Consider the following 20,842-nt stretch of genomic DNA (forward strand, 5'->3'; position numbering starts at 1 on the left):
CTTCAGGTGAGGATTGACAAAACAAAACAAAACAAAACAAAACAAAACAAAAAGAGGCTCCAGAGAGCTACCTCATACCTCCCATCATGTCTCACCGAGAGCTGACTTCTGCCATGAAGGGATAAGTCAATAGTATGTGACCCAGAAGAGGACTTTCACCAGAACTCTGATTTAGCTCCCTGATCTTCCAGCCTCCGGAACTGTGAGAAACACATTTTTCTTGTTTATAACTCACCCAGGCTGTGGTATTTTGTTCTAGCAGCCTGAATAGACTAAGACAATATCGAGCTCTCTTGATTCTCTCACTTAATGTAGCCTGCCACCGTTAACAAGGTTTCATGCACTTGCTTAGAAACTGGGCAGGGTTACAGATGAGGATCCGAGGCATTCCTTCATGTAATTCTATCTTGTTCCCAGATTTGTGGTGGCAACCTTGACCTCCCTGGAAGAATGCACCACTGTGTGATTGACCCGACTAGCACTTTTGTTCTTGGTTCGCCACGCATCTGAAAAGTAGAAGGCTTGGCTGATTTTTTGGTCTAGGGCATCTTCAAACGTACGTGATAATGATGGTTTCTCATTGTGCTTGAATTGAATTCCTCGTCATATTGCTGTTTACAAACTGGGCACTCAAATGATGTGTGTGTTCTGAAGGTCTCTAGTGTACAGGCCTGCCTCTCTCACCTCTCTGAAATGCAGCCCCTGATACCCTAGCTATTTGACAATGTAAAGGAAGCCAAATGTTTAACATCCCTTGTTTCCTCACAGGTAAAACAGTGTTGTGAAATAGGATTTGAAGCCAGGCAACCTAGCTTTAAATACCGACTCCCCTAATTATGTTCATTATGTAACCGCTCTGTGAGCTTCAGTCTTTAAATCTAGAAACTGAGGAATATATATATTTTCATAGATTGGTTTCAGTGTTAAATGATAGAGCAGTGTTCATTTTTTAAAATAACCCTCACCAAGGATGTTTATTGATTTTAGAGAGAATGGAAGGGAGGGAGGGAGTCAGGGAGGGAGAATAAGAGAGAGTGAGTGAGAGAGAAACATCAATTGGCTACCTCCCATACATGCCCTGACTGGGGATCAAACCCACAACCTAGGTATGTGCCCTGACCAGGAATTTAACCCACAACCTTTTTTTTGGTTGATGGGACAATTCTCCAACCAACTAAGCCACTGGGCCAGGGCTGGAAATATTCATTTTTATTGATGGCAGTTAATAAAATGTTCTTGGCTTACCTACTATTACTTATATAAAATAAAACCAGAAGGACCTTTGTAAGTCACTGAATTTACCTTTCTCAGTTAGTACTTAAGTCACCCTACATGGATGCAGTCTATCTGATTCTTAATGACATTGAGAGAGGAAAAATCCACAGCCTTTTAGGCAGACTATTTGAGAACCTAACCGAACTCATAGTCAGGGATCTCTTTCTCATAGCTAGCCTAAGTCTCTGCTGCTGCTGAAATGTAGCCTCATTTTTCCTTGCCCTGTTCTAGGAGGAAATAGAGACTAGATCACTTTTATGTTTATTATGCTTAGAGTAACTCATAATACAAAAATTTAGATAATGACTGAGTTATTCTTGAGGTTTTGTTTTTTTCTTCATATCCTAAAACCTTTGCCTGTAAGGAGGGTTTGGGGCTTCAGATATCACTCTTAATTGTGATGTATGCTTTTATTTTCTTGCTCTGTATTGTCCTTGGTGATTACCCGTGAGAAGCACTTTGTTTCAGAAACAGGGAACAGAGTGATAGGAGAGTTCTGAATGTTGCAATTTAACCCACTGTCCATGGGAGACGTCTGGAGGAGTTAGTCGAAATGCACATTTTAAAATGAAACATAATTCATTCACTTTTTAGGTTTCCTTAGTTTAAAAAAGCAACTGGTGTTTGTCATTTGCCCATTTACTTTTAACCTCATTGCCTTTTCAGTAGTTTTTGTTTGCATTTAAGTACCTAAGCTTTGCACCTTTTACTCCTGGATATGAAAGACTCGTATGGAACACACAGTAGTAAGCCCTTGGAAATTTATGGTAAGTTCTTGAGCTCTGGCTCTCATTTTGCTTTCAAAATGGTGGTTCTGCTTATGGGGGCATGAACTAGGGTGACTATAAAATCCATCATAAAATTCATTTCTTTTCACCCCTAGGTTCACATGCACAGATTAACTGGCTGCTCTGCAGCTGTGTCCACATAGGGTTGGCTTCCTCAGAGGGCATTCACACCTGCTATGTTGTCAGGGTACTATGTGGTTCTACACCTAATTAAGTGAAAACTTTCAGGTCAGTGGAGTTACCTGGTTAGCAGTGCCAAGGGTTTTCCTGGTTAGGCCTGGGCTTGATTTTGTTTCGTTTTTAAATATGAAGCTCAATTCACAGCATTACACAGACTCTCCAGAGCTTTGACATCTATATGTAACATAAATAAACATTCACACAGAGACACTCCCACAATTCAGACCAGAATTTACGCATTAGCATATTTTAGTTGTGTATAGGTTTTTCTTGAAAAATGTAGCTAATATTCTTGGTATGTTTGGGTTATTTCCTAGGCTAGTAAAAGCTTAGTTCACAAATAAGCATTCCCATAATTGTAGCTAACTCACCTCTAAATGTGGCACTACTTAGCAGACTGATGTAGCCATTCATGAGGAAAATGATATAAGAATAGGTTAATCATATGTCATTTTATATTGATAATGCCATCTTTTGCACATCTGATAAAGCTCAGAGGAGGTACAGAATTCAGGTTTCATTAAAGTGTTGGTTACCTAGTTATCTATGTTCATTAATTAAACACATGTTTATGGTACACTGTAGGTGCTGTGACAATTTAATGTAAGATCTGTGGAACTTGAGAAAGAAGATGCTCACTAAGAAGGATTCATGGTAGCTGACTGGGCTCAAATGAATAACAAAACAAAAAAAACCCAAAAACACAAAACTGAGCCTAGCAGCCTTTCTACACAGGGGCCTCTCGTGCAAAGTGCACTTCAGGGAGAAGCCTGTAATGAACTGCCTGCCCCTGCACTGAGATGCTGCCTGCCCTGTGCTTCTGCCTTCTGGGCCAGTCCTTGTAAAGGAGTTCCTGGAATCCTATTTCAACTAATAGGACTGACCTTTCCCCCATTCAATTTGAATTGCCCAACTCCAACCAATCAGAAAGGCTCTATTCTGACCAATCAGGACAGTGCCTTTTGGACCAATCAAACTGCAAAGATTTGGAGTCCTATCTGCATGAAGATGGGCCAATCATGGATCAGGGGCAGGGAAGTCTATCTATATGAACCACCTCCCCTCTGGCTTGGAACACACACTTTACCTTCTACCAAAGACTGAAGACTGTTTCCCTGGCTAGCTGAAACACTGGAGATACCTTGCCAGAGCGAAGCAGAAGAGACCAGCACAGTAAAGGCAGACTGGCAGGCAGCAGAGCAGACCAGAGCAACCAGGAGCTGAGGAGAGCTGTCTAGCCTGAGAGGGACCTGGCCCCAAGGTTGCCTCACAACCTGCTGTATCACAGTTGAGATGCTTTGCACTGAATAGTTTTGTTCTTCACTGCACCCCAATTTGGGGATTCCTGTTGGTGTTGAATTGATGGCATCAACCATTGATTGACAGATGTAATATGAATCCAACCATTCCCTCCAGGGGCTTATGATGTAATAGGAAACATAACAAACATAAAATATCTATTATAGAGAGTAGAAGACACTCAGTTCCACCTACAGCTATAGAAGCTAAGAGAAGCAGGAAGAACTAATTTCCTATTTGGGGAATTACACTAGTTAGGGCAGCAAAGAATACAAGGATTGGAGTATAAGGAAATGGAATAATATGGGGAGATATTCTAGCCAGAGAGCAAACTATAAGCCACAACTTATATGCATTAAGACTCACAGCTTTAATGGAAACTTTGGGAACTGTTTGTTTTGATTGGCAGTTGAGTAACGGTGGCAAATAATGATGAAGCCTGATAGTAGAGGCTTTGAATGTCAAACTAAGGAGAACATTCCTTCCAATTGTAGAACCTTTGTTTAGCATCTTGGAGGTATTGAATAGATGTCTATATTCATTCTCTCTCTCTCTCCCTCCCCACTCTGTCTCTGTCTCTCTGTCTCTATCCCTCTCCCTGCGGTCCCTATCCCCTCATGGTCTCTTGCCATCTTTAGATTGTCAGCTCCTCAAAGGTTTATCCTTAGTTTTCATATACTCAGCACTTACTGCAGATGATGAACCAGATTTTGATGAATGAATGTTGAATAATTAAGATTGGATTTTACTCTGTAGATAGTGAAGAGGTCGGGCATGTTTTAGGATAGTATTTGGGGAGCTGAAATTTTGGAAATTATTCTTGGTATTACTGGATAAGAAGAAGCATTAAACGGAGCTGATATTGGAGTTAGATTGTCAGAGGCTGTTTCCCTACTATGACATTGATTTATACATCTGGTACTTCATGCTAATGACCTGGAAACTTCTCAATCCAATCAATTTCTAGGCCTTATTCTTTGGAGATTATGATTTGTGGGATGGTGCCAAGGATCTAGATTTTGATTGTGATATTTTGCCAGGTCTGGGAATCACCAATGTAAGTGAGATATAATGAGGGACTGGCCTCATTTTTCTGTGGAAATTGAGGACTGGGATGCACTCAGGAAATGTTACAGAGAAATAGACGAGTAAATTTGGGAACTAATTATTTCCAAATAGTAGGGAAGAATCAAAGTTGACATGGCTTTTAAACCTGAGGCTGAGAGGATGGTGATGTCTTCGTTGAAGCAGTGTGTTTACTGGTTGTTGACAGACATGATTAATTGCAGGTTAGATAGACTGAGGGAGTGGCTGGAGTAGGACATCCAGTATCTCAGTCCAGCAGAGGAGAGGATTCCAGGGTTGCTTGGAAGTGAGGACAGGACAGAACAGGGGTTAACATGTTAAAAGTTCATTTTTATAAAAGCATATAATAGTGATTATGATGATGAAAATAGAAATATTACTAATCAGTATAAAAATTACCATTTATGTGCAGCCCACTGCTAAGAAATTTACATACAGTATCTTGTATCATCTTTACAAAAACACTGGGAGAGCCACAATTTACAGAAAAAGAATTGGGACTTGGAGAAGTTCATTTGCCTGTGATAAAAAAAAAATCTAGTGAATGCGGAATGTAGGTTTTCGTGACTCCAATGCCTGACTCACTACTCCAAGAAAACCTTTGTGCCTTAGGGACAAAACAATGGATAAAGATCAGCTACAGATTTTTTTTTTTTTACTAAGTTGAAAGAGAAAATGACAACTTGGAGAAAGAGGTTTTGTGTGTGTGTGTGTGTGTGTGTGTGTGTGTGTGTGTGTGTGTGTGTGTGTTTTAGCTGCATCTAATATCTAATGCTTCAGAGAAGTACATTTGTTTCAGAACTTGGGAAAATCAACTTGCTTTGGCAGTTTTGGAGTTCATTGGCAACCTTTGCGATTAGAAGGTCAGTGAAGTGGAGACAGAAGAAGACAAGTAGCAAGATAGAAGTTTGTCTTTAGAGATAATGAGAGGTTGAATGTAGCAGCTCTATCAGCAAGATGGTAGTTATGGAAAAGAAAGAAAAAGGGCCTTTCTCTGAAAGTTTAAGGTGAACATGTCTGCACACTTTTAAAATGCAGAAACGGACTTGGAAGAGTCTGTTTGTTATGCAACTCTAAAAGTGCTATTGAAATGGCCTTTTATTCAGGTGGCTGGCTTCGAAGGGTGAGAAAAACAATTGGAGAAAATGGCAAATGTAGATGGTTGGGTGGGTAATGATGTGCCTTTGTCTTTTTTATACTCTTGTGAGTATGAAGAAAATATGAAGGCTATTAGGAGGCAAAGGATGCAGGTCTCTTAAGCCTCTCAATTCCAGAGAATAGAGTGTGACTGTGGTAAAAAAATAATCGTAAGCACACAATTATCTACAGAGCCACAGACAGAAGCTGAATTGTGACTGTATCCTAGCGATGCCTTAACTAGAAAAAAAATGTTAAAAATGAGCTGTTTACTTACTCTCAGAGTTGGACATTCATGGAGAAGTATCCCAGATTTCATCTTGTATTTTGTTCCAAGTATTACCTTTTTAATACTTTTTTTTTCATTTTTATTGAAATATAATTAACATATCATAAAATTCACCCTTTTACATGTAAAATACAGTCGTTTTAGAATATTTTCAGATTGTGGAACCGTCACCATTATGTAATTTTAGAACTTTTTTCTAATTCCAAAAAAAGACACCCATACTCATTCACAATCACTCTGTATTCCTCTCTCTTGCCAGCCCCACTGCTTGCATAGTGTTTCCATATATTTGCCTATTCTAGACATTTTTATATAAATGGAATTATACAATATGTGACCTCTTGTGTCTGGTTTCTTTACCTTATCATACTGTTTCAATGCTCATCCATGTTGTAGTATTTATCAGCAGTTTATTTTTTTATGGCTGAATAATATTCTATTATGTGGATACTAGAGGCCTGGTGCATGAATTCGTGCACGGGTGGGGTCTGGCATGCCTGCCCAGATCAGGGCCAATGTGAGGGGGGAACGGCCAGGGGGAAGGGCTGTAGGAGGTTGGTGGGCTGGCCCCGCCCTCTGGTCTAACTCCTGGTCAAACTCCAGGTCGAGGGGACAATTTGCATATTAGCCTTCATTGGGCTGTTTCCACTTTGTTATTATTACTAGTCACGCTGCTATGAACATTAGTGTACAAATACTTTTGTGAACATATGCTTTCAGTTCTCTTGAATATGTATGTAACATATATACCTAATAGTAGAATTTTGGTTAGATGGTAATTCATTGTTTAATTTTTGAACAACTACCAAACTATCTTAAAGACACCAAGGCATGAAGGTTCCAGTTTTTCTACATCCTTGCTAACACCTGGTGCCTTCTGTCTTTGTGACTAGAGCCATCCTAGTGAATGTGAAGAGGTCTCTCATTTTGGTTTTGATATGCATTTCCCTACAGACTAATGATATTGAGCACCTTTCATGTACTTATTAGCTATTATATGTTTTCTTTGGAGAATGTCTATTCACATAAATCTTTTGCCCATTTTTTAAAAATATATTTTTATTGACTTTTTACACAGAGGAAGGGAGAGGGATAGAGAATTAGAAACATCGATGAGAGAGAAACATCGATCAGCTGCCTCCTGCACACCCCCCACTGGGGATGTGCCCGCAACCAACGCACATGCCCTTGACCGGAATCGAACCCAGGACCCTTCAGTCCGAAGGCCGACGCTCTATCCACTGAGCCAAACCGGTTTTGGCATCTTTTGCCCATTTTTAATTGGGCTATTTTTTGTTATTGAGTTGTAATAGTTTTTTAGATATACTTGATATTTGACTTTATCATATAAAACATATTTGCAAAATTTTCCTTTGATACTGTCTTTTTACTTTTTGACGTTATCATTTTAAGCACAGATGTTTAATTTTGATGAAGTCAAATTTCTCTATTTGTTTTTGTTTTTGTTTGATTATCCTTTTGGTGTCCTAGCTAAGAAACAATAGTCTAATCCAAAATCATAAAGATTTACATCTATGCTTTTTTCCAAGAGTTTCATAGTTTTAATTTTATATTTAAACCTTTGATCCATTTTTAGTTAATTTTTATATTTGTTGTGAGATAATGTCTAACTGCATTTTTTGCCTTGTGGACTTGAAGGTGTTTCAGTGCTTTTTGTCTGCAAAAGTCAATTGACCATAATTGTAAGGGCCTTTCTCAACTCTCAATTCTATTTCATCCATCAGTATGTCTATCTGCATACCAATACCACATTTTTTTATTGCAGTTTTGTAGTTTATATTGAAATAATTTTACCTTTTAATATTAACTACTGTAACATTTATGATTCCAATTTAAAGTTTGTGTTTTTGAATAATATAATAAAGTAGATTTATGCACTAATTTATGTTGTTGGTCACCTAGGCTGAAAAGTTGATTTTTTAAAGTCTCCCTAGCTGAAAACTTGATAGGGCTTTGCAGTCTCTGATTTATCTGAATGAAGTCAGGGGGAAAGAGCCTTCCTGGATCTTACTAGTCTAAAGAAATATTGATGATTATGATCATAGAAAATCTAGAAAAAATAAAGCATCAGCCAGGATTTCTCATCTATCATTTGAATATGATTTGTACTATAACTGTTTGTACTTAACATTTTTAGGTTTCCTTTTGGACACACATATATAACATGAAAAGAAAAGCTTTGCTGCACTCATGTAATCATGTGCATGTGGAACTTGCTGTTGAGCAGCATATCACTTTCCTTTTATTAATTTGAAAGAGTACATCTAGATAAATTGCAGATGGATGTTAAAACTGGAGTCCTCATTTGATGCGAGAATTGTGTTGTGTCTGTGTGTACTAATGAACTTATTTTCTAATAGATGAATGTGAGTAACAAATATACAAACAACATATGCACCCACATACCAATAATGTATTTATTCATGGCATAGTACATTGAGTATGATGAGCAAAGTGCAAATCCAGCTGACATGACCAAGTATGTGATTCGTCATATTTTGAAGACATTGTTTGTTATGCATTTGGAAAAAAATTTCATCTAATAATAGGATCTCTATATTTTTTCCTTCTCTCAGTATTGTTTTCTTTTATGAATGTGTATATCACACACACATACACACACATATACACACACTCACACATGAAAAATGTATTCATTATTCTTTATACTTTATGACTGTATTCAGAGTTGTTTGGTTTGGATAGATACCCACCAAGCTTTAAGTGATAACATGCCCTTTGTCTCTTTAGGACAAAAAATGATTTTTTAAAACTAAACGTTGTATTGTACATATAATGGTCAAGACCATACACTACAGTTAATTGGCTGTTTTTGAAATATATTGTGTATGGAAAGGTGTAGTTATACTTTCTCTTAAAATCATTGTTGGTGTCCAATGGTTTGTGGTCTATAATCCATGAGTAAGGATTGGGAGAGGGTCCCTATTTGGTCAAAACAACCTTATTTTATTCTATGAAGAAAGTCGGCATATAAAATTTGACACTAGTTATGTAAATAGTTATTTATACATATAATTTATGAATTTTTGTTTTAAAATCCTGTGCAAAATGTGAACATGTCTTTGAGGCACGTATTGTTCTTTATTCCAATGCATCATTATGCTATGTGGGACTCCCCAAGGACTGGTGCAACATGTACTTAGTTGTCATTCATTTGAAACAGCATGATTTGCTAAATTACACATTGGTCATTCAAAGTCAGCATATCAGTCAGAGGCTGGGTTGAATGCTATGTTTCTGCTCCCAGCTTAGAGCATGGCCAGTGTTCTTTCCATTATCACAATGGAGACCATCTCCTGGAGGCATTCCTGGAGCACAGTCTGATGAGATTGCACAGGTGGCGATGGTACAAGAGGCATTTCTTTCCCTCCACCCCAGTTTGGTCCTGCTACGTGGAGATTTATATATAAATCACTCACTTTGAACCATAGGAATGCAGCTACCATTGTTATAAGGAAGATATAAAATATGCATGCTGAGCCAATGTTATAAGAATATCCTATTAGAGTTCATTTTATTGTTTTTATGATGTAATTTTGAACTGTTTTTTAAAATGGGAATCTCAGGTTCTAACTCTGTGCTACTTAAACAGACCATAATATAACATGTATGCTAGTGGAGGCCAGTCTCCAAAAGGTGAATTAACTCTAGTCACTGCTCCCTGACACATTTTAATAGAGCTTCCTTAAAAGACAGACAGAATATTTTTAGCTGGGAGAGGTGAAGATGAATGTGTAAGTTCCTCTATTTCTTTTTAAATGGAGGAACTTACACATTCTGAGCTTATTTTAGAAATGCTACTCTGTGGACCATGCATATCTGCATTGATTTTCATGGGACAAAAGTGAAGTTAATTCACACTTCACCACAGTAGTCTAGTTTCCAACACTTTTTCTTACACCATTTTTTAAAATGGTGAGCTTAGTTTTTTTTCAAATGTGCCTAAATTTGGCCTAATATGTGGGGCAACGAGTAGAAAGAGCACCCCGAAAGAACATCTCCTGGATACTTCTGCATTCCTTAGAATTTTTTTCCCCCCTCTTTTACTCTGGAGTTCAAACATTATCATTTTATTATGTTAATATAGTGATATTAACAGCTACCTGTTTATAGGTGTTTCCATGCCTTTATATATATTTTCTTTTCAATTGAGCTGTTTAAACCAAGCATTATTTTATTATTCACTTGTTTTTTTTGTTTATTTTCTGCCTCTCCCACTAAAATAGTAAACTCTATAAGGTCAGGGACTTGTGGTCATCATAAAGAACCTGGCAGACATACTAAAATGGAAACATTTGTCTTGTGAGCAATGGGGGACAGCAAGGATTTAAGTAGGGGGAGTAACTGATCAGATTCACATGTTTAAAATACAGATGGGGTTTGGAAAATGATCTTGGTGGCCTGCTGGGGGAGCATGTCTGGAGGCAGAGAGAGGTCTTGGAAAGCTGATAAGAGATGATGGCGGCCTGATTTAAGATGTTGGTGGTAGGTTGGAAAGTCATGGAAGAATCTGAACAATAAGAAAGTGGTAGAATTATGGGAGTTGGTGCGTTACGATGTAAGTGATGCTTGCGAAAGGAGGAGTCAGCTGGTGGAGACATGCATGAGGAGAAATACACCTTTTAAAAGAGAAAACACAATGAGTTAAATTAGTTAAATAAGTGCCTGAAGGCTGTCAAAAAGAAATATCCAGTAGATTATTGGAAATAAGAATCTAGAACTCAGGGGAGAGATCTGTGCTGGAAATAACAGAATTTATCAGGGCATGTATTTATGGCTATGGACAGAGATTTTCCAGAAAAAAATATTAAGAGAAGACTAGAGAATTGAGTGGAGGACAAGGTTTTGTGACATTTATGGAATAAATAGATAAAATAGAGCCCAAGAAGACAAAACTACGAGAAGCCAGAGAGGTAGGCAGAGAACCAGGCGAGTGGGGTGCTGTGAGAAGAGCATTTTGGGAAGTTTGTGGCCAACAGCATCAGGTGATGCGCAGGAAGCAAGGAGAAGGAAAAATCTATCAGACTTTTATTGAAGTAGCATTTACCAGGGGTCTGTTGTGTGAATGTGGTCTTCAAAAGTCCCAGTTATGCTAGCCACCAGCTTTCAAAATATTTCATTAAAAAAATCTCGTTACAGTTAATTCCTGGTAATCCAATACAGGTTTTGCCTTCTGACCATTTCTATCTTGTGACATAGAAACCCACACATGAAACCTACATGTTCACAGTGACGAATGTCACCCCAATCAATTTAATAAATAAAATTTGAAAAAAAAATTGAAAGTGCAAAGAAAGATCTTCCTATGTTGCAGGGGGAAAAAGATAAATGAAGGGCCAGCTTTTCCTTATTCAGGTCCAAATACACAATTCACAGGAAAAACATATTTGTTCTTATGAAGAATAGTTTCATTAAGAGAAAAATGAAAATTTTCATATTGCTAACCAGAATGGTTCTCCACTTTTATTTTCAGGTAAGCAAATCTGCTGTTTATTGAAATTGTACCTCAACATGCAGAGACCCAAAAAATGAAATGCTGACACACTTAAATGATTTCTTTTATTTCACTTTCTTGATGTTGGCTGTGCACAAATAGGCAGTCAGTCGTATGAGAGTGGTATAAAAGAGAACAGAATATTTTGTATGAAATGATGAGAAAATGTAACAGGAAAAACTAGGAAAAATGGAAATCCAATTCAAGTATTATTTTGTTCTCTTTAGTTTGATACTTTCTACAATGCATACCTGCCCCTTGTGATGAAGTGAAATACTTGTTACCTTGTATTTGAAAACTGAATTCTACTTTAACTTCTTGCCACTAGAACATCTTCCATACTTAAAGTTCTTACAAAAATGACATGTTAAAAACAGAAGTAGCAGCTATATGATTTGTTCTAAAAATACAAGATAAAATTCGAAATGCTCAACAGGGACAAGAATCTAAACAAAAAGAAGACACTAGACCCAACAAATACACACTTGGATAAATATATAGAAAAGCATAACAAATTTCATAAAGTAGCTACTTTTTAAACTACAGTCAAGGATGAAATCATCCTTTTTGTGGACAAGAAAACTCAGTTGGGAAAGAAAACATATTTGGCTAAAGTATCTTGACAACTTAAAGACCTTTGCGATTCCATGAGGCCGATTTCATGAAGTCCTACTGTTCTTTCCTTTTTTAAAGTTATCCTACCTAATAAAATAGTAATATGCAAATTGACCGCACCTTCGCTACGCCCAAGCCACTCCCACCATCCAAAGCCACGCCTACCAGCCAATCAGGGTGAGTATGCAAATTATCCAACAAAGATGAAGGTTAATTTGCATACGCTGAGGGAGGGAGGAGTGAAGACTGAAGACAACTTAGAAGGAAGAGGGAGGAAAAGCGGAAAGCAAGGTGGCTGCCAGAGGGAAAGCCCGGGCAGGGCGGAGCGGGGCGGAGCAGAGCGGGCGGCAGCGGCGCGTGGCCGCAGTGACCACTTGCAGGATTCTTCCTGCAAATGGGCTACTAGTCATTTATAACCCATTCTCTTTGCCAAATGGATTTATTCTCTTCTCTAAAAGATGGAATTTTCCTTGATTTTCTTATAAACCTTAATCTGGCAATTGTAGGTATTTTACAAGATTTTAAATCTGTGTGCACACTTACTGGGTATGTGGTTAGTGTGACGAAAGCATGCTGGTCTACTTGACTTGACCTGAGCAGGCCTTTCAGTTTCACATTCTGTTCCATTGCTCAAGCAGGAAGGCCTTTCTTCCTCAAGTATCTTCCCTTTACCATTTCCGCGTGGCCAAAAAGGAAAGGACCAGCTCAGCTGTTCTTGCCCCTATATAGCCTTCACCCTTCATCCCAGTCAAGTAGAGACAGAGTTTTGGAGAATCCCTGAAGCCTTTGGCTGTTCCTTATGGGAAGGCCACGGCCACGGCAGGTGAGCCACGGCTCCATGTATTTCACAACATCCTGGGAAGAAGTCAAAATCCGGCCATCACTCTTCAACCCCCAATGGTTAGGCTTTGAGGGGCAGTGCAAACTGGAGTCTCTAACTGTGGATGGAACAAATGGTTTGCAGTTGAGAGGGACAGCCCCTGAAATTCACTGAGCCAGAGAACACTGGACAGTTCTCAGAAGATGCCTGCAAAATCGGTGGGTCAGGAATTACACACCCTGACCTCAGAGAAGACACCAGATCTTCTTTCTTTTCAGACATCACATAACACTTGTTATACTATTCCACTTATATATAGTAGGTTGGTCAATTCTTAGCGCACCTTATAAATTGTCTTCATAGTCATGTTCTTGTCCTAGTCTTCTTTGTGTCTGTTCCTCACTTAATATAATGTCTGGCTCATCATAAGTGCTAAATAAGTATTTGTTTCATTTATTAAATATTGAACCCATTTTATATTTAAGGAAGACATACTGACATTCCTAATTTTATACCAAAAATTCATTAATCATTTATTTTTAAAACGGCTTTCTATGTTTTGAGAAATAATGCAGAAATCAAAATTATTGCTTATTTTACCATCTAGAGGAAAAGGCAAACAGTAAGGGATTGCCACAGTTGTGTTGGGTCTGGTGGAAGGTTTATGCACCGTGCATTATAGGAGCCCTTATGGGAATAGCTACTCTCAGGGAGAGGTTAAGGAGTCTATTTCAGCTGAGTTGACGAATTAGCAGGGGTCTGCCTGGAAGGTCATGGGGTATGAATGCATGTGAATGTGGCGGAAATGGTGCAGTAGGTGAATGTACTGGGGACTGAGAAAAGGTAGGCGCGAGCAAAGGTAGAGCGGGGCCCAATCCTGGCAGCATGCCATACTAACGAATTTGAGAAGCACTGAAGGATTCATGAAGGGGCTCCAAGTGCATTTTTTTTTTTTGCTCTTCTCTGCTTCATCTTTCACCTAATTTTTGATGTGCCATCTCATGTGCCCTTCTAGGAAACTATTAGGTCTTAGGACATGAGCCATCCAGGAATTGATGGAGGACTTGATACCCCTGCCTGGTTGTCATGGTTGGGTCTGTGCTGGAAACACCACTTCTCTATTCAATATCTCTTTTGGCAGTTTAAATTCAGTATTCATTAGGCTTAAGCAACAGGCATACACTGAGACTTCTTTTTTAATCTATTAATATAAAACATAATTACTTATCATTCCAAAGCTCTTTCAGTTTTGAACGTATTGATATTTATTGTGGGACTACCTAGGCCATAAGTTTTAAAAACACATTTTATTACCTTCTAAATTAAGACAGCTGAACTAAAACGTGACGATGGCTTATAATGACTAGTTAAATTGCAGTAATGTCCTCCTCAACACAGTAAATTGAAATCATTATGTACCATCCTCACATTATAACAGAATTACCTTATAAGGCTTAGAGATTTTATTCTATATCTTGACTCATAAAAGTGTTAAACCAGGACTTTCATGTGATGAATAAATTTATATTTAAACGTTAATGATATCGCTATTTATAATTAAGGACAAAACTTCAGGTTTTTCACAGTCATCCTTTTCTCCTGGAATCTAAAGAAAGGTAGATTTACTTTAACATTCATTGGTATTCTGATATTTTATTCTTCATAAAATTTTAATGATCCAGAATAATATATGAAATCTTGCTATATTCGTTTCAAGTTACGCTAGATGGATGTTGCAATGACACAGAACATATACTAATAGATGTCTGTTCTAATCTATTATTTCTTGAGGGCTCTTCAGGAAAATAGTTCAATCACTATCTTCAGTGCATCAATTCAGTATTTTATTCCCCTAGTAGTTCGGTTTTCTTCTGATGAGATAACTAGTATCTCTTAAGCATCCTCTGGGTAAGGTCTTAGTATCACAATCCCAGGTGTTTAGCACCCAGAAATAAATTTTCCTTTATACATTTCTAAGCTATGTGATGAAATATCCTTGTTGGAGCCTTTGTAAACATGAAAAAGAATTTTTTAGAATAAATAATTGCTATTTAAAATTGTATCATCCAATTTGGATAATTAAGAACCTGGATGAAATTTACTGATTGCCACCTGTCAGTATAGAAGAGGATGACAATACTTGTAGATCCCACTGGAAATACTTCAGCTGTTAGAAGTAGAATTCAGACCACATTTATTATTGAAAAAGTGAGAAATTTTGACAGTAAATTTAATTGGTAGCAAGTTCATTGAAGTACACTTCAGAATGCTAATTAGATATAAATATGTAAAATGACAATGGTTCACTATCCTATATAATAAAAGAGTAATATGCAAATTGACCCTAACGGCAGAACAACCAGGAATAACCAGTCACTATGACACACACTGACCATCAGGGGGAAGACGCTCAATGCAGGAGCTGCCCCCTGGTGGTCAGTGTGCTTTCACATGGGGAGCACAGCTCAGCCAAAAGCCAGCTCCCCGTGGGCCTAAGCCATTAGTCGGACATCACCTGAGGGCTCCCGGGCTGCCAGAGGGATATCTGACTGCCAGCTTAAGCCCAATCCCCTAGGGAGAAGGCCTTAGCTGTCAGTCAGACATTCCCTGAGGGCTCCCAGACTGCAAGAGGACACAGGCTGGGCTGAGGGAGCCCAGTGTGCCCCCCCCCACCCCAGTGCACGAATTTTCGTGCACTGGGCCTCTAGTATGTTTAATAAGTGAAAAAAGATCTAGAGATGATAGTGACTAAATTTGAACATGAACTAGTCAACTCTTTTCTCTTGCATAAAATATGTATATGCAGTACAAGCAGAATTACAACGAAAATGAAACAAGATAATGCTTCCCTCAGGAGACCAATGAATTAATGAAAAAAAAAAAAAAAAGTAAAAGATCCTAGCTATAAAATGTTATTCTCATTTGTACTCAGAGGTAATTTGCCTACTGTTGAGTGCCTCTGTGTGACTGGTTGAAAGGACCAAATGTTAAATGATTTTGTGCTATTATATATTGGCACTGATAATACCCAGTTCACTCTCTTCTGAGCTATCTTCTTGATAAATAGCATGGGAAACTATGGGTCATAAATCATTACAAGCACTTGACTCTAGAGGATTATGCATCATCATATGCTACTTGCTTTTTGGGCTTAAATTGTTTCAACATTTTAAAAGACATTGGACCTGCTTTTTCTATTTACTTTTGGAATTGTCAGTCATAGAGGTCTTACCTGGGAAATTATATCTTATAGCCATGCAAGCTTTAAACTGTTAATTATCTCTGGCTTCCCACACTCCCACCCTTATTAACCTATTCAGTCTGCTACACGGAATTTTAATTTCAGAACTGAAAAGGAACCTTGGAGGTCATATAGTTCAATTTCACCTGAGATAGGAATCCCCTTTACAAGATCTGTGTTGAATATCCAGACTGTGTTTCCAATACCTGATAATTTTCTAAGGCCTTCCAAATCTTCCTTCCTGATATTGTACCTGTCCCTTTTTTGTCCTTTCAGCTTTTAACCTGGTTTATCATTATCATGTCTGGAGGTCTCCGAACTGATCTTTCTCCTCTTCTGTTTTCCTTTCCTAGAATATCTTTACACTGCCGTCTGAATAAAATTCCTAAAACACTTTACTTTGATCATATTGCTACCCGACTCAGACCTTCAGTAATGCCCTGTAGCCTGCAGGCTAAATTTGGAACTCATTAACTTGAAATAATCTGGCCCTGACAAAAATTTCTGTTTTACTTCACCCCTTTCAGCTTCCCCAGCCCACCCTTTGAGCTTAGTTGGTCTACTCACTCTGACTGAAACTATTGTTCTTGTCGAGGGGCTATTACTGATGCTGTTTCCCTTGCCTCTCCTCCTTCACTACTACCCTCTTCAGGACTACCTATACTTAAATAAATGTTTAAATTAAATGTATTGGGGTGCCATTCATTAATAAAACTATATAGGTTTCAAGTGTACAATTCTATAATACATCATCTGTATATTGCATTGTGTGTTTCCCAACCAAAGTCAATATCTTCTTCTGTTACTATATATATAGGTGTTATTGTTGTTGATTTCAGAGAGGAAGGGAGAGGGAGAGAGGGATAGAAACATCAGTGATCAGAGAGAATCATTGATTAACTACCTTCCGCACATCCCCTACTGGGGATTCAGCCTGCAACCCCGGGCATATGCCTTGACCAGGAATCGAACCGTGACTTCCTGGTTCATAGGTCGACGCTCAACCATTGAGCCATGCTGGCTGGGCTTTCACCATATATTTGACCACCTTTACTTTTTACTGCCTCCCCACCTGCTTTTCCCTTTGGTAACCAACATACTGCTGTCTGTGTCTATGAGTTTTTGTTTATTTTATTTATCCATTTGTTGCTTTCAGTTTTATATTCCACATGAGTGAAGTCATATGGTTCTTCAACTTTTGCATCTGATTTATTTCACTGAGTATGATATTCTCAAGATCCATTCATGTTGTCGCAAATGGCAGTATTTCATTTATTCTTATGGATGAAGAGTATACTATTGTATATATGTAGCACATCTTTGTTAAAAAAGTATATTTTTGTTGATTGTTAGAGAGGAAGGGAGAGGGAGAGAGAGATGGAAACATCAATGATGAGAGAATCATTGATTGGCTGCCTCCTGCACGCCCCCGCCCCCCCCCCCCCCCCCCCCCCGCCCAGCATTAGGGATTGAGCCTGCAACCTGGACATGTACCCACCTGGGAATCTAACTGTGACCTCCTAGTTTATAGGTTGACACTCAACCACTGAGTCACACGGCTGGGCCATGTACCACATCTTCATTATCCAATCATTTGTGGAAGGACACTTCGGTTGTGTCCCCGTCTTGGCCCCTGTAATTAATATTGTAATGAACATATGGGTGCATATATCTTTTTTTCAAATATATTTCACTAGAGGCCCAGTGCACGAAATTCGTGCACCAGAGGGGGGTGTCCCTCAGCCCAGCCTGCACCCTCTCCAATCTGGGACCCCTTGAGGGATGTCCAACTGCTCATTTAGGCCCTATCCCTAAACGGGCAGTCGGACATCCCTCTCACAATCCAGGACTGCTGGCTCCCAACTGCTTGCCTGCCTGCCTTCCTGATTACCCCTAACCGCTTCTGCCTGCCAGCCTGATCACCCCCTAACCACTACCCTGTCAGCCTGATTGATGCCTAACTGCTCCCCTGCCAGCCTGTTTGCCCCTAACTGCCCTACCCTGCAGGCCTGGTCATCCCTAACTGCCCTCCCCTGCAGACCTGGTCACCCCCAACTGCCCTTCCCTGCAGGCCCGGTTGCCCCCAACTTCCCTCCCTTGCAGGCCTGGTCCCTCCCAACTTCCCTCCCCTGCTGGCCATCTTGTGGCAGCCATCTTGTGTCCACCTGGGGGCAGCCATCTTGTGTGTTGGAGTGATGGTCAATTTGCATATTACTCTTTTATTAGATAGGATTGAATTTTTACAGAGAGGAAGGGAGAGGGAATAGAGAGTTAGAAACATCGATGAGAGAGAAACATCGATCAGCTGCCTCCTGCACTCCCTCCTACTGGGGATGTGCCTGCAACCAAGGTACATGCCTTTGACCGGAATCGAACCTGGGACCTTTCAGTCCACAGGCCGATGCTCTATCCACTGAGCCAAAACAGTTAGGGCAGGGTGCATATATCTTTACAAATAAATGTTTTCAAAATTTTGGGGTAGATAGCCAGAAGAGGGATTGCTGGGTCATATGGTAACTCTACTCTTAATTTTTTGAGGAACCCTGATACTGTTTTCCATAGTGGCTGTACCAGTTTACATTCCCACCAGCAGTATATGAGGGTTCTTTTCTCTCCACAATCTGTCCAACACTTGTTATTTCTTGTCTTGTTGATAATAGTATCCTAACAGGGGTGAGGTGATATCTCATTGTAGTTTTGATTTGCATTTCCTTAATTGCTAGTGAGGTTGATCATCTTTTTATATATTTGTTGACCATTTGTATGTCTTCTTGGGAGAGGTGTCTGGTTATGTCCTCTGCACATTTTTAAATTGGATTTTTTTTGTGTGTGTGTTGAGTTGTCTGAGTTCTTTATAGACCCCCTTTTCAACCTCTTGTTTGAGCTGTTATTTGCAAATTTTAAGACCTAAGTCCTTCTCTTTGGTAGCTCACTCCCAACCACTGCCGTGCTCTGTGCCATTTCCTTTTCTGAATCACACGGGTGCCCGTTTTCAGCATCATTCATTTGGTGCTTAATCATGAGCTAACTTATGACAGCTCTCATATTGTTATATTGAACTGTAATTTTTCTTTTGTATTGATGTTTAATTTTTCACATTTTTAAACTTGGCTTTCTTCCAGATTTATTTTATGAGATGATATGGTGTAGAGCAGATGGTTTTTAAACTCTATTCTACCAAACCTCAGGGATTCCTAAAATTTTCAATGGGGCAGGAAGTGAGCAGATTGGGACTTGTGGTTCCCACCAGCTTCAACCTGAACATCGCTGCTTTGATATGTTTTTATACCAAACTTCTGCATTTGATTACTTTTTAGAAAAGCATTGAGACTAAAGATATTTGAGAACTATGTTGTGGAGGAGCCCAGACTTGGGATAAAGAGACTGGGTTTTAACCCATTCCTGTCCTCGGTATTAATTTCCTCATTTAAAAAATTATATGGTCAATATACTATATATCGCCTTATATCCCCTCCACTGTAAAAGTCTCCAATGTAAGAAAAGGAGCTTCATTAAAATAGTGACACTTTATTAACTTTTAATTAAAGTTTATGGAAAGGATATTTATTTAGGCAATTCTATTATGAAGTTGCTTACAGTTTTTAGTTGCTGTTATGGCCAGAATGTTTCACATGTGGCATATTAATTAAATGGTAATTAAATGTGACCAAGGTAAATTATGTTTTACTCTTTCCTTTTGATCAAAACATACATGGCGTTTGTTCGCCTATTACTCCTCAGGGCTACTTGTAAACTTCTCATTATCATCGGACCAGAAAAGCCTTCTGTAAACTTTAAAACTCTAAGGAAATCATCTCCAGTCACTACAAAATTGAAAAACAAAATGACTGTTGGGTATATAAGCAGTTTAAAAACATGAAGGCTAAATCTGTATAAAACCACAGAATGTCATTCCTTATCAAAGTTTTTTCCAATATCCTTTTCAAAGTAGGAGGCCCCTGTAAAGATAGGTACTGTGCTTGTGTAAAGCAGACAAGCGATATCTTGCTTATTTTACTTGTCCTTAACCTCAGATCTGCAAATATTTAAGGACATCAGTAGTTGGCATCAACAGAGCATTCAGTTGGAAAGGTGGAAGAATTTAAAGCCTGAAATATACCTCCTCTGAAGTCTGCCAGGAAGTTACAACTTGACCAAAAAATGTTGCCATAGTGAAATAGATCAAAGCGTGAACTTCAGCAGCTACCACCAGCAGGTTTTTTTTTTTTTTTTTTTTTTTTTTTTAGCAAGTTTCAGCCACACATCAGAGCCTGAGGACAAGGGACAAAGATTTTCATCAAGTTAAACAAAGAATCAAGATTTTTCCAATTCCTCTTCAAACTTCTATTTTAGGAAATGAAACGGAAAACTATGAACACAATAAGATATTAGCATAGCTAGTCTTCTGCGTATAACTTTAGCATAAGATGTTTAAATTGGTCATGAAGAATAGTATCCTTCACATCACACCCAGAAAAGGCCTGTGTTTTCCCTGTTGACAGTAGTATGAATTGGTGTTATAAGTGATTCTGCTGCTGGTGCTGGCATTTGTTACAGCAGCATCCCACCAGGAATT

General features: G+C 38.8%; 1 protein-coding gene across 1 annotated transcript in view; it reads left to right on the forward strand.

The window, feature by feature from the left end:
- Nucleotides 1-2,164: 2,164 nt before the first annotated feature.
- The window catches only part of CTNNA2 (catenin alpha 2), a gene marked incomplete at both ends in the record, with an annotated part of 1,062,955 nt that continues 1,044,277 nt past the window's right edge, over nt 2,165-20,842 (forward strand). Inside the window, one exon of the mRNA XM_079791896.1 lies at nt 2,165-2,250. Within this exon, the coding sequence (XP_079648022.1) occupies nt 2,240-2,250 (11 nt within the window). The remainder of the gene's footprint in view (nt 2,251-20,842) is intronic.

Source organism: Cnephaeus nilssonii, assembly GCF_951640355.1.
Source record: "Cnephaeus nilssonii genome assembly, chromosome: 15".
Taxonomy (NCBI): Eukaryota; Metazoa; Chordata; class Mammalia; order Chiroptera; family Vespertilionidae; genus Cnephaeus; species Cnephaeus nilssonii.